This window comes from Chelonoidis abingdonii, chromosome 4, assembly GCF_003597395.2.
Source record: "Chelonoidis abingdonii isolate Lonesome George chromosome 4, CheloAbing_2.0, whole genome shotgun sequence".
NCBI lineage: Eukaryota > Metazoa > Chordata > Testudines > Testudinidae > Chelonoidis > Chelonoidis abingdonii.
In genome coordinates this window covers 123,232,568-123,247,284 of record NC_133772.1, presented here as the reverse complement: position 1 = coordinate 123,247,284, position 14,717 = coordinate 123,232,568, and the positions used below count along the sequence as shown (strand labels likewise).

Below are 14,717 nucleotides of genomic sequence, written 5' to 3'. Positions count from 1 at the left end.
CAGATTAGTGGAGGGTGTACTTCTACTACTGAGTGCCAGAGCTAAAAAGGTGCTGAATGCCTTAACCTTCAGCTACCATCAATGGGAAGTGAGACTCTCAGCTCCTTACTGGAGGAGAGCTAGGTCCTCTGTATAGCTGCACAGAGAATTGTCAGCAAGTCATTCTGGGCCTGACCTTCTGTTTCTCACCCACCAAAACCCCTACCTGAAGTCAACAGAAGCCTTTGAATGTACCAAGCATGCAGGAGTGGGCCCTAAGGTGTATAAATACTCTGGTGACACAGCAGAATTGATTATACATAGGAAAGAGCTTTAAAAAAAATGCACTGATGAAGTCCAACTGCACTCCTGAAGACAATGGCCAGTTTTGGCATAGTCTTCCAGAAGAATTAACAAAACTGGTTGTATTTTTAAAAATATAGAGAAACCTATTGTAGGCCACCCCACCACCTTGACTCCCATGATCTGCAACATTCAGTTGCATAGTAGAGATGACCCTGAATTAAAATGGCTTAGTAAACTTGGGGCTACTTGTAGCTGAATGTTCTTCCTTGGTACAGTATTCTGAAAAGTAGCTATTTAAAAATGGTCCCCTGGAGTCTGTCATGACCCAGATCACAGGTGTCACTTTAAAATTAAAACAATTAAAACATTTTTTTTTATCTGAGGACCTAAGAGTCAAGTTTCTTCCATCATCACCGGTAATAAAACTTCTGCAGGCCAAACTATACCCTGAATGACAAGTAACTGACTGGAACTTAAGCAAGTCTCTTGATGATGCATAAAAAGGAATAAAATCCAGTTCACGCTCTCTTAGCTATGTTGGCTCTGCAGGGCTAACAAGAGTAAGAAACACTAGAAGGTTATTTCAGTTAGTAAAGTAAGCCAGCCTCACTGATTACCCACACTGAGCAGTATATTGAATAGAAAGGTGCCAGTCTACATTTCATTCAGGCTAAAGTCTCACTTTTAGACAGGCTTGCCTACTGGATGGTCTTCTGAGAGTGGGTTTCATTATCATTTATTAATAGTTGTAGGCCTGACTTGGCATGGGTGAGGCTTATAAAACAATAGTGAATTGGATCATTTTCCTTTTTCAAGAAAAGTAATAATTTACATTCATTCCTAGCTACCATGAGCCATATTCACCCTGGTATAACTTCAGTAAAGTCAGTGGATTTACATCAAAGTTGAATCTGGCTTATTAAACCAAGTTGAATAGCAAACACCATGATCTTATAGCTCTATGAATTTTTGTGGTGACAGGCACTGTAGTTAGGATGGAGTTCAGGGAAAAGTCCTTTTTACTTTAACACAAAGCATTGTAAACTTCATTCTACCACTGCAGACATGGATGAGTGCAGCTTCTCAGAGTTCCTTTGCCAGCACCAATGTGTGAATGAGCCCGGTTCTTACTACTGTTCCTGCCCCCCTGGCTATGTTCTGCTTGATGATAACAGAAGCTGCCAAGGTAAGAACATTCCAACCATGAATTAAAATCCAACCAAACAGTAAATAGCTCGTAGTTCTGGAAGGCAAATTAAGTTGGTTCACTGAAAATCAAGGCTTGAGACATTTGCTTGATCTTGGCATTGCAAAAAGGTGGAAATAACTTAGGGGGTGTATTGTGCAGCCATGCTGGTGAGTGCTTTCTCCCATGAGTGATCCCATCGATATCAATGGGGTTATTTGCATGAGTAAGAGCTTACTATTGTGAGTAAGGGTTGCACAGAAAGGTACCTAATGAGCCAGTGTTGCTTCCCCTGAAGACAGTGGCAAAACACCTACTGACTCCAATGGGGGAAATGAGGATTGGGTCCATTGAGAGCCCCTTCTTTACTCTGGAGTTTTTGAAATGCCGTTAAGTCATTAAAGTATGTTACTGAGTAGAGCTAATCTCAAACTTAGAGCACTCGTCTCTGCATCTATGGATGTGTCCTGCACTATAGGATAAGAAAGAGATAGTAACTGATTTCTATGACTGTGCCTGGGGCTTTCTCTTTTTTATTGCATTTCCACTTATTGTTCTGTATGTTCTGCTTTGAGCTGTAGCCATGATTGTACCATAGCTGCTGGATTCGCTTCTCCCTTTCAGTACAGCTTTCTGTTTGCGGCTCCTTGGCCAGTTTTAAGCTGGCTGTGAGCACAGGAGCAGTCTGCTTTTTCTTTAATGTCCACCTTCTATACATTCACTGAAAAAGAAATCCTGCAGAGTTCATCGATACCGAGATTTTTTTTAATCGTCTCAATAGCAGCATTCATGGAGTCAGGTGTGGTTTGAATTTTTTAATGCCCAAACCCCTCATTCCCTGCAAATGGCACTTCCAATAGCAGAGTGTACTTGGCCCCATGCTGAACAGCACTGGATCAGTGCCCTGTGTTCTGAATGTTTCATTTTTTAGCTGGCTAATAAGGGCAAGGTTGAGGGGCAAATGGGAACAGTGTATGTCCAGCAATTGTTCCAGAAAATTTTGCGTTATTGGTTCATGGACACATTATGCTCCCATCCCCTCCCTTCCCCTTTGTCTGTTTAACTTTTTAGATTGTGAGCTCTTTGGGGTAGGAGCCATAACTCCTTTTATATTTGTGCAGTGCCTATCATTGTGAGGGCTCTCCCAGAAACTGAGAAATAAACTATTAATAATCCAATGAAATCTGGCTTGAAAGAGGGACTGATGAAAAAATGGTTCTCCTTAGAGTGATTGTCCCTCTGAGTAGTGCCCTTCAGGCTGGGCATGTGCTCTGTGTACCCGTGACTGGGGAATAGTCTTTAGCAGTGGCTGTGTGGTCTATGGATTCGTCCTCACTCTCCTTGTGCTGCACCCCAAAGAGATGAGGGGCTGCTAGACTGCCACCCTCTTATCTCTTAGTTTCTTACCTCTTAGTTCCTTTTTACTGCTCATGGGCTAGGATGGAGCATCAGTGTCATGCTGACTTCTTCAGATTCTCTTTCTAAATAGTTTTCAAAGTTGTAAGAATTTTCATAGTTAGCTAGTTTTATAGTATAGTTAAGTGATAGATTTAGGGGTCTGGTTCCCTATTTTTGGAAATTTTCCAATGGTGGGAAGTCATTGCTGTATACATATTCACACCCACACCCATCCACCCAATGGTTGTGGGGAGTATGCCAAAAATCCCTGGTTTCAAAAATTGCAATACATGCCCCAATCCCTTCCTGGTCACGGACTATCACAATATCTGTCTGTACTTCCTGAGGGAAGCCAGTATCCCTTCCAGTATGCCCCTGTGATATGTACATGAAAGTAAGGCATACTCTCCTGTACATGAAAGTAAGGCATACTCTCCTGTACATCAACCTGAAGAAGATAGGATTGGTGCCTCTTCTTTGGTCTCCAAGACCTCCACCCCTCACCGGCTCAGAGAGGCTCAGGACAGCAGGGAAGGGAAGGGAGACGCAAGTGCGTTCATAAGGACAAGAGGGAAGATTCCCCATTCAAATCTAAGAAGAGGCAGAAGTCCCTGCCCCATTCCAAGTCACTGGGAGATTTGTACTTCAGAACAGGACCATACAGTACTGAGAAGGAACAGACTAGGACTTCTTCAAAGGGCAAAACTGCAGCACCTTCCAGTACTAGGGCCTGCTTCTTCAACCCCGAAACCCTCGTTGGTACTGTAGGATTTAATGACCTCTTCTTCAGTGTCCTGAGCTGTGGAGACATCCCCAATCAACTCTGACTGGCTTTCTGATTCCTGAAAATCTTCTGCTATTCCTAGAACTGAAGTCACTCCTCCTTTCCAGATCTCAACACCTGGCACCAAGACTTCAACTGGTGCCAATATCTCTGTGGTACCACATTCCAATCCCCACTAACAAGTTGGGTTGAGGCAGACTGTCTCCGATACCATCAGTGAGTAAAGGCAGATCACTCCCACCTCCTGCAGTATGAAGAGCCTCCCTTTCTGGATCTGAAGTCAGAATCCTCAAAGTCAGAAGAGGACTGCAGCAGACACCTGTGCCAGACTATGTCCCTAAAGGACTCCTACAGAGCATTGAGCCCTGATAAAATATTGAGAGTCTCCACACTACCTTACAACTCTCGTACTAGAGGATAATCTCTCTCCAGTATACTCACTGGTACCCAGCACCTCAGTGGCCATTACTGAGGGGCTACAATGTTGCACAGTGATGGTATTGAGTCTCGAGGCTCTTCTGGGACCATCATACAATATACCCACAATATCTCTGTCATAAATAGATAGCTAAGGGTTAATGTTTCTTTCACCTGTAAATGGTTAACAAAGGGAACCAAACACCTGATAAGAGAACCAGTCAGGAAACTGGATTTTTCAAAGCTTAAGGAGGATTTGTGTGTTTTCTTGGTCTTGGGTCTTTGTCTGTTCTGTTGCTCTCTCAGCTATGAGAGAGGATCTATTCTCAGCCTTTCTAAATCTTCTGTTTCCCAGTTGTAAGTACAAAGGTAGCAAAACAATAGGCTTTTGTTTGTTTTGTATTTACATGTGTGTAGTTGCTGGAATGTTTAAATTGTATTTCTTTTTGAATACGGCTGTGTATTCACATTTTCTTTTAAGCAATTGACCCTGTATTGTCACTTTGATACAGAGATTATTTTTTTTGTCTTTTTCTTTCTTTTTATATAAAGCTTTCTTTTTTTAAACTGTTGACTTTTCTTTTTCTAGTTATGGCAAGGGGATAGAATCTCTGTGCCAGGATTACTGTCTTTCTCAGGGAAAGACTGGGAGGGAAAAGAAGGAGGGGAACGTAAATTGTCCTCTTCTGTTTTGTGTTTCAAGGGATTGAAGCAGGGAAATCTCCTAGTATACCCAGGGCGGGAAAATCTGGGAGGAAGTAAAGAGCAGGAAGGGAAGTGGGTTATTTCCCTTTGTTGTGAGACTCAGGGCATCTGAGTCTTGGGGGTTCCCTAGGGAAGGTTTTGGGGGGACCAGAGTGAGACAGGCACTGATTTCTGTCTGGTAGCAGCGATATCAAATCTAAGATGGTAATTAAGCTTAGAGGGTTCATGCTAGCTTCTGAGTTTATGAACGCTAAGGTTCAAATCTGAGTAGGAAGCTATGACAATCTCCATCACCAGGCTCATACAGCAGGTCTGTTTGAGCCCCAGAACATCCAGACAAATCTTGCTTATCACTGTTGGGTCATATGGCCACAAGTACTTATGTGTAGGGCTGTGTGTCTGTCTCAGAGGTCACGGAAGTGATGGATTCCGTGACTTTCTGTGACCTCTGTGACTTCTGCAGCAGCTGGTGCTGGCTCAGGCTGCCCAAGCCAGGCTGCCTCTGAGCCAGCAGTAACAGTTTGGGTTCAGGGCTGGGGCAGGGGATTGGGGTGTGTGACGGTGGCGCTTACCTGGGGGCGCTCCCCAGCTCCCACCTGTATGTTCCTGCAACTTCTAGGTGGCACGTCCAGGGGGCTCCATGTGCTGCCCACACCTGCAGGTGCTGCCCTCACAGCTCCCATTGGCTGTGGTTCCCAGCCAATGGGAGCTGTGGAGCTGGCACTTGTGGTGGAAGCAGCACATGGAGCCCCCCTGGGAACCTCTTCCCCTAGGAGCTGCAGGGACATGCCAGTCAGAGTCGGGTAGGGAACCTGGCAGCCCTGCCAACCCTCCCCCTCCAGCACCAGCGGGGTTCTTCGGCTGCACACCGCCACCTATCCTCCCCCTTCCCAGCACTAGTGGAGACCCCAGACCACGCCTTCCCAGCACCAGTGGGGGTCCCAGGCTGCAGGCCACTTCCCTCTTCCCCCCTCACGTCTTCCCCAACCTATTCTGGGACAAACTGAATAATATATAACTTGAGGGCAGCATATGAACTCACTCAACTTGAGCTAAGGCAGCATTGGTAGCTTTCTTTAGAGACGTTCCTATTGCTAACGTGCAGAGTAGCAATTTGGAATTCCATTCACTCCTTCACTAGATAATATGCACTGGTGCAAGCAGCTGCTTCTACTGCCTCTTTGGGCAAGGCAGCTCTGCAATCTGCTGTGTCATAAGACTCCAGGCAGACAGCTCCTTGAAACAGACACTGCTTGTGAATCATCTGAAGTGCATTACACATAGGGACAGCCACTTGAAGAAGGATGGGTTACTTAGCTTGTAGTAACTTGAGTTCTTTGAGCTGTGCAGTGCACTACCTACACTCCTCCTCTGCTGCCTGGTCTCCCCCTACCTGGCACTGATGGTAGAGACAGAACTAAGATGGCGGGTGATCTGGCAGTGCCCTTTATGCACACATAGCCCAGATTCTGCTAGTGAAAAACCTCTGGTTCTGGGCGCATGAACAATCTAAATAGCACTACCCATAGGGACAACACATTGCAAGAGCTCAAGTTACTACAAGGTTAGTATTCCATCCTTATCAGAGGTAACTTTCTAATACAGATGGAGCAGGGTTGTACTTTGTTTGGAGATATTTTGGTGCAATCTCTTAATAGGGAAGGTTGCTTTATTATAATAAAATATAAATAATAAATTAAATCTAGCTATTCTATAGCTGTTTTCATCCATAGATCTCAAAGTGCTTTATAAAAGAAGTCAGTGTCATAGCCCCCATTTAACAGATGGGGGCAACTGAGGCACGGAGTGGGGAAGTGACTTGCCCAAGGTCATCCAGCAGGTCAGTGGCAGAGCCAGGTCTCCTGAGTCCCTGTTCAGTGCTCCAACCACTAGGCCACACTTTACAAGGGTGGCATCTTGTAGAGTTTTCCTTGTATTATCTTCCCTCTCATTTTTGTGTTTCAGATATCAATGAATGTGAGACTAGAAACTTCACTTGTACTACACAGCAAACCTGTTTCAATATCCAAGGAGGATACAAATGTCTAGACCCAGTAAAGTGTGAGGATCCTTATATCCAGATCAATGACAAGTGAGTAACAGACCCATAGAAGTGGAGGGCAGTAAATATGCTTGAGGCAAATAAATTGCACTTCTGCAACATGACAGCAAAGTACATCTAAAGTGCTATACAGACGCTATTGTTGCATTTACTATTAGCAAGCTTTATAAAAATGATAAATTGCAATTACTTGCCAGGTGGTAGGAGATTCAGTTGTGTGGGAAGTTAAGCTGGAAAAGCCCTCACCAAAATAAGTGCAGCAGAGAAAACCATGATAGTTGTAATGCGACAAAAGAAAGTTAGTTACTCCATTGCCACCTGCCTTTAATCATACTTGATCAAACACAATCTATTTGTTAATAATAGTACTTCCTTACCTTGTGAGGATTAACTAGTTAATGTTTGTACAGTGCTTTGAAAGCATAACACACTGTACTATAGAGGAGTGGCAGTTCTGCTAAAGTTAAGAGTGAGCCACTCACCATTTAAAAGATGACTCTTCTAAGAGTTGTAAACTCCACATGCTGACTGACATTGGCTTGAAATTTGCTTTGCCTCATGGGGGTCCTAGGTACTGTTAGTGGTCCACATGTGAGGTTCTTTGAGAACGGTGTTCCCAAGGTACAATCCCGCTACTAAAAGCCCCAGCATCTTACAAAATCACATGGTGGTTCTAACTTTTTTTGCACACACTTGGGAGTCAAATTATGGCTGAAATACTCCCCAATCTTATCTCAGTTACTTGGGATTTATTTCAATCAGCGTATGGCACCTGCAGCCCCCTTGCAAAATTACTCAATATTAAGCTTAAAACTCCAGATGGTATGTAGCTGTAGCCAAAGAGAACAAAAGATGTGCAACAAGACTAGGGCTCTGTTAACATCTAAAGGGTTTCCAGCCAATCTATTATCACCAGTTCTAGTAACTGGGTGGCTCAAGGTGACATGCTCTGGTCACTAAACCTGAGCAACACTGATGCACTGAGAGTCTGAGCACTTTCAGCAAATGTGGCTTGGGCATGTTTCTTGCTTTCTGCCTGCATTCTGCAGGGGCTTCTTTTGGGAGTTTTGCCCCAAGATCAAAATTCTGGTTTTAAGAGCCATATTTTAAAGTGCTCTAAAATCTATGTGCAGACTCTGATTTTACTTTAGAAGTACTGTCAAGAAAATTAGCATTACTTAAATAGAGGGAAGACGAGAGATTCTAGGAAGCAGTTAGGGTAATGTCATCAGCCTGAACAATGGTACTTAGTGTGATCAAAGGAAAGCAAGTTGCTGGGTCTTTTAATATTCACAGAGTTTAAAGCCAGCAGGGACCATTAGGACATAACATAGATATCAAAATTTACCTTTATTGGGCGTCAGTGCAAGATATCTCTTTGGTCAAGTATTTGCTCAAGTTCAGACCATCCATGGGGTGTTTATGGATTATGGTTGGTGCGTGTAATAAAGAGAGGGGGCTATTTAGATTATCATTGTGGACTGTCTGATTTAATTAGAGATGTACCTGAAACAAAACTCCAGACCCAGGCTTTGGAAGAATTGGACTTTGTGGCTCTGGCCAGTCTTTAGATTTATTCTCTGGCTGTATTTAATCTATGGCATGTAGCTGAAAGGTGTTGGACACACAGCCTGTCCAAAAAAGTAATGTAATTATTTATATAGCCCCATTGATGTTCATGGTTCTGCACCGTAAGTGAGCTGGGCCAATAATTAACAGGTCCCTAACCTGAAGAGCTTATAGGCTAAATTCCTACCAGGATAATCGTGCATTAGGAGTCCACAGCTGCAGAGATGTCAGAAAAGAAAGTCCAAATTCTTGAAGGATCATAGGAGACAAAAGTTTCAGTATGAAGAGCAGTTTTGGCAGAGCATAGAGAGCAGGAGGAAGATGAAGGCAGAGATATAGGAAGGATGGGGGTGGAACTATGGAGAGCTCTGAATGCAAGCAAAGGAAATGAAAGTTACATGGTTCTTTAAGCCAGTTAAGTTTTGTACTCCATTATTTTTTGCTTTCATAGCAACATGTAGTGAATTAGGTGTTGCAGAATTGTCTCAGTACTGATGATAATTCTGTCCACATTAGTCGCTGCATGTGTCCAGTTGAAAACCCCGGTTGCAGAGATCAGCCATTCACCATCCTATACAGAGACATGGACATCATGTCAGGACGGTCTGTGCCATCTGACATCTTCCAAATGCAAGCAACAACTCGCTTCCCTGGTGCCTATTACATCTTCCAAATCAAATCAGGAAATGAGGGCAGAGAATTCTACATGCGGGTGAGTAAGTCTGTATAGAGTCCTACCAGTATCTTATAGTTTGCCACATTCTTCTCTGACAGCTGTACTATGTTTTTAATGTATACTATTTAAAATTCCAGTGCAAGATTTCTCATGGGGCAGATGTGTGTCTGTCATACCATATCCATGCCATGCAGTGTAATGTACTGGTCATAATCACAGTGGGCTGCTCAAACCCAGAAAGGCTGTGGATACTGGTTCTGCAGGAAGGTGATGTATCCCAGGGAAAGATATTCTATAATGGCAGTGTAGGGAATTCACCAGACTGGCCCAGCATGCCCCACTTGTGCTATTCCATATGTGGCAATATAGCTCAGTGAGATCTGTGATCCCATGTCTTGAAATAGCTGAGGAGGGAGGCTGGTTTAAAATGTTGGCAGGTTGTTTTTTTAACTGAAAAACTGAGTTTTCTATTAAAAAAAAGTTTTGCAGAGAGTGTCTGTTTTCTTCAAGACTTCTCGATTTTTTTGTCAGGAAACTGAAAATACAAAACCCCAAATGCTCAGTCAAAACACAAATATTTTTGGCTAAAATCTGAAAAAAAATTCAGTTTGCAGGGGTTTGGATTTTTAATAAAAAGTCCAGATTTTCCACAAAATTTGCAGCTGACCTCTTTCTCTCCTTCCTTTGCCCTCCCCCCCGCTTTCCATTGGATAGGTATTGGACAGCTGGCATTCTTAGAACAAGAAGCATCGTTCTTGGTGGGACTCAGAAGCTTGGGTAGTAACCACAAGTAGAATCTGACCCTGATAGTCAACCCAAGTGCCATTCATTGGAATACATGTAATGACACTTTCAGCACATCATAGGAAATAATATTAGAACAGATTCTGGCATTTCCCAATTCACATTCTTCATGGTAGCATCGGATTCCGAACTTTAAAATGGCATCAGCTTTGTCTTAAGGTTCCAGGGATAATCATTTCCATCCTGTAGCAGCATTTCGCTGTTGTAAAGTTTTATTGTTCCAGATTTTTTCACCTATCTGGACTGATCAGTCAGTTGTCTGGGGTTCACAGACAAATTCCATTGTTCAGATCTGATTCTGTTCTTTTGTTTATCCCAGAAAGTACTCAAGGCCTTTCTTTTATTGGACATGTTGCACTTTTCCTTTAACTGGTAACAGAATATTCCCAGAGTGTCTAGGTTATAACCAGCAGATGGTGCCTGTTCCTTTGTTTTGGAAAAAAATAAAAATGAGAGGTTGTAGATGTGGGGGATGAGGGTGGGGCAGGCAGATACTGCTGCATTGTTAAAAGTGCCATCATTCAGGTGGGTTGTTAAACTTAAGCCTGTGCTGCCCATCTTTGGTGAGCTCTGCGACTGTCAGCTCAAATTTTTGTGGTACTTTTTCAAAACCTAGCAGGAGCTAACCAAAGTGCTCTGGCTAATATTATGTCTCTCAGTAAAACAGGCCCCAAGCCGTGTGTGTGATGTTCTGCTGAATGGTGATTTGCTGCTCTATTTAGCAACACAGGACCAGATTTTCAAGTGCTGAGAACCAACCATTCTGGCTAGATTATCAAACATTCAGTCCCCATTTAGGTATCTAAACGAGAGCCAGATTTTCAGAAGTACTTGAGGGATGAGTATATTATAAGTGCTGAGGACATCTGAAAATCTGACCCAGAATCCCAGCATTGCTTTCACCTTTGTGTATAATACATTTAAAGGAGTCTCTCAAAAAGGGTCCGATTTTGCAACACATATTTATGCAAATGAAAAACCAACCCTCTTTCCACTGAAACTGGAAAAATATTCATGAACAGTTTTCTAGACATATGAAGTATCAGAAGGGTAGACGTGCTAATCTGGATCTGTAAAAGCGGCAAAGAGTTCTGTGGCACCTTATAGACTAACAGACGTATTGGAGCATGAGCTTTTGTGAGTGAATGCATCCGGCATTTGCTGCTTTTATAGACATATGAAGATTTTGTAATATATTATTTTTAAATAAAGTCTAAATTTTGGAACTTAAAACCACTTCACAGTGTCTCTTTCAATGGATAAAAAAATTTCTGCATCAAACCAAAATAAACTTCGTGAAGCTTAAGAACTAATGGAAACAGGAAAAGAATACCTGGCCCAACATGCCAGCACCTCTTGAATCCATAGTCTTGCTTTTTCCTCCAGATAATAATTATGGATTTATATGTACAATAACAACTTTCATCTGCAAGGATCCGCACATGCTTTACAAACTGATAGAACTGTACAAAGTGACACTTCCTATACCACTGAAATGCAGCCATCTCTGGGGTGAAGTGCAGTAGCTCTCAACAGTGCATGTAAATACACAACAGTTCAACAAAGGAAATGCAAAGCGCCTTTTCTAATTGAAGGTGGACTGTAGGAGATATTTAGGCAGGCAGAATGTAACTGCCTGTTTAAGAATTTACAGTGAGTGACATGGGTCTTTAAATATCTCTGTTTTATACATCAGTCAAAATACTGCAACCACAGCAGCACAGTGTCCTCTACCACTCTGCTAGAGCACTGCTTCAGTAATGACCAGGTATGTCTACACAGCAAATGAAGGGTGATTAAAGCTAGTGTAAATCTAGCTAACGTGTAACTATGAGAGAGGAGACAAGGCAGCACAGACTTCATCACAGGTTAGCAACCCAAATATGTGCCCACAGTACCCAATGGCTTGTACTAGCCCCACTGAAGCCCAGGCTGCCGCATTTTCACTACTGTTGTTACCCATATTAGCTAAATTAATGTTAGCACAGGTATGCTATCCGCACTATGATCACACCTACATTGTTGTGTACATACCTTTAGAGAAAATAGTGAGATCTATTGAATCACCAGTACTTGGGTTTCCTCTGGAGGTGTCCCACCCATGTACTCACCAAGTCAATGAGGTATCATGTATAGGGCACTAAACTAGGGGTCAGGAAACCTGGCTTTAATTCCCAGCTGTATCATTGACTTAATGCCTGACCTTTGTTCACTTAACTATTCTGTGTCCAAATCTTTCCATCTATCAAAGAGGAATGATGACACTTGCCCATCTCAGCAAAATGGATGGAAGGGCTAAGGAAGCATCGTTTTGAGATGTGAGACACTCAACCATTAAGTATTATACTCTAAGATCATAAACTTCATGTATCATCTTTGGAAATCTCACCTGCTTCTCTCTTTGTTTTGCACACAGCAAACGGGACCTATCAGTGCTACTCTAGTGATGACCCGTCCCGTGAAAGGGCCACGTACCATTCTATTGGACTTGGAAATGATCACAGTCAACACTGTCATCAACTTCAGAGGGAGCTCTGTCATCCGGCTGAGGATATACGTATCGCAGTACCCGTTCTAAACCTTCGGTACATTCCCTTTAAACGTTAAAAGCAACAACAAAAAGACATTATCCCCTTTCTGCAGATCTTTTTCCTCAAAAAAATATAGCAGCTCAAAACCTAACCAGTGTTACCACAGACACAATGGCCTGCGCCATCTGATGAGAGAAGCCTCTTCATATACAACCCTTTCCAGGATGCAGACATCTGAACATGTATTGTCAGCAGATTCCGTATGATTTTATATGTGATTATATGTTTTAAGAACCTTTTGTTGTTGTTGTTGTTGTTGTTGATTTTAAAAACTTTTCTAGGGTGTGATTTTATGCTCCAAAGACTGTGAACTTCCCCACCTCTGTAACTGCAACACTGCTTAGCAAAGGCACCAAACAAACTGAGGAAAAAGCTGGCTTTTGCTATTTTGCTTTTTTTATTTTAAAAGGAAGGCAAACAAACAAAAAACTCACCTGTCCAAAAGTGGAATCTGAGAAGCGCTAACTTCTCAGTTGTTTCTGGAATTGGCAGTCATACAGTCTGTCTCAGTTGTCCCTACATTGGCTTAGTTCCATCTGTCCTTTTTGACCGTACTTTTTAGTTGAGTCATTGTAAGTTCCTTCTACAATACCTGTTGTACTATGCTTGCTGGATCTATAAGCCCTCCTTTTTAACAAAGCGTCACCTGTGTGGGTTCCTCACTGTATTAAATATTCCTACATAATTGAGTTCAAAGAGGTCTGTCACTGGATTGTGTATTTTAAAATAATTAGGGCCTGATCTTACGTTCACCAAGGCAGCATGAGCATAAACGTATGCTGCCAGAATAGTATAAAGGCGCCTTAGCATAACTGAGAGTCAGGTCCTGAGTGTTCAACTGCTTTGCATACTTAAATGATTGTGCATAACTAGCAAAGATTATGAGGTGCCAGTGCTAGTTCTGTGGTTATGGCCAGAGATAATTTCCCATTGTAACCCCAATATTCAATTTTACTAAACCCAGTTTCCCCAAGAGAAAATAATCCCCCTAAAATTACATATGCCAAAACTCTTCTCAGAATAGAATTTTTCTGAAAAGTTTAGAAAGAAATTAGAAGATGAATTTTTAAAGTTGTGGGATAAAATCTTGGCCTGGCTGAAATCAAGGGGAGTTTTACCATTGACTTCAGTGGGCCAGGATTTCACCCTGATGTGGTTTTTGTAAGTTTTTCTCTTGCTGACTGTTTAAATGTTTCCAGTTTTTTTCCCTCTCCATTGGCTAATCTTACTTCCCAAATGGCTTGGCCAACAAAGGTTAAATTTTGCAGGCCTGAAGACAAATGGCTCAGTGTTTCTCAGAGGGCTAATAGGGGATTAACAAAGATATATAACGTGAAACAGCTCAGAATGAGGTGTTTGTACTCCCACATTATGGTAGGCTGGGAAGCAATATACTAGAGCTTCATTAGTGTAGGGATATAAAGAGGAGGACTGCAGGCTCAGGAAGCTCTCAGGCACAGATTGCATGAAGGAATGGAGAAACTGACTGTCTAGCTTATAACAGGCTTTGCAAATTCAGGACTGTTTATTATTTCCTCCAGCGGAAGTACCTTTTGTTTACCAGGTTGCTCTTTATTTTTAATCAGTATGAAGAAAGCCCTGTTACTTTGGAGCAGAGCAGAGAAATGCTCTGCACAGAGCGGAGTGTGCCTTAAAGTAGCAGGACACCGTATTTTGTTTCTTTATTATTTTATCTTTTCCTGTTACCTCAGCTGCAGTGTGTGATACGCTGGGACAGAGCTGTTTTCACATGTCTACAGACCATCATATACAACCCTTTATATGATATATAACAACCCTGCTGATTTCTGCCAGGCTGTGCTGAGCCAGAAATAAAAGGTGGGAGGTCAAGGAGACATGTGGTCAGGCAGCTGTCCTGGAGGAGCTAGGGAAGGAGTATAGAGAGAAGTATCAACAGGGACTGAGGCTCAAAAGGGGTCCAAGCATCATATTCCTCAGTCTTGGAGGAAAGGGGAGGGCAGGTGATGGGAGGCATATGGTTGGGAGGGCAGGATAGAGAAGCACTGACAGGTGACAGGGGAAGGTAAAAAGTGAGAAACAAAGGATCTGGGAGCAGGACAGGGAAAGGCAAAGTCTTGCATTAAAGACTTTAAACTCTTAATTCTGTCTGTTATGAAACTTTAATGCTTATAGTCTTCTATGTAGCAAAATCCCTCTCCTCGCCTTCTCCCTACACTAATCCCTTAGCCCACCAATATGGCTCTGTCCACCCCCCATAT

General features: G+C 42.6%; 1 protein-coding gene across 2 annotated transcripts in view; it reads left to right on the top strand.

The window, feature by feature from the left end:
• Positions 1-12,738, top strand: part of FBLN5 (fibulin 5) — a 58,870-nt gene extending 46,132 nt beyond the window's left edge. For both annotated transcript variants that reach the window (XM_032787472.1, XM_032787471.1), the window contains exons 8-11: positions 1,349-1,471; positions 6,741-6,867; positions 8,923-9,118; positions 12,303-12,738. In XM_032787472.1, coding sequence (XP_032643363.1) covers positions 1,349-1,471; positions 6,741-6,867; positions 8,923-9,118; positions 12,303-12,464 — 608 coding nt within the window. In that variant the 3' untranslated portion in view covers positions 12,465-12,738. The remainder of the gene's footprint in view (positions 1-1,348; positions 1,472-6,740; positions 6,868-8,922; positions 9,119-12,302) is intronic.
• Positions 12,739-14,717: the final 1,979 nt, after the last annotated feature.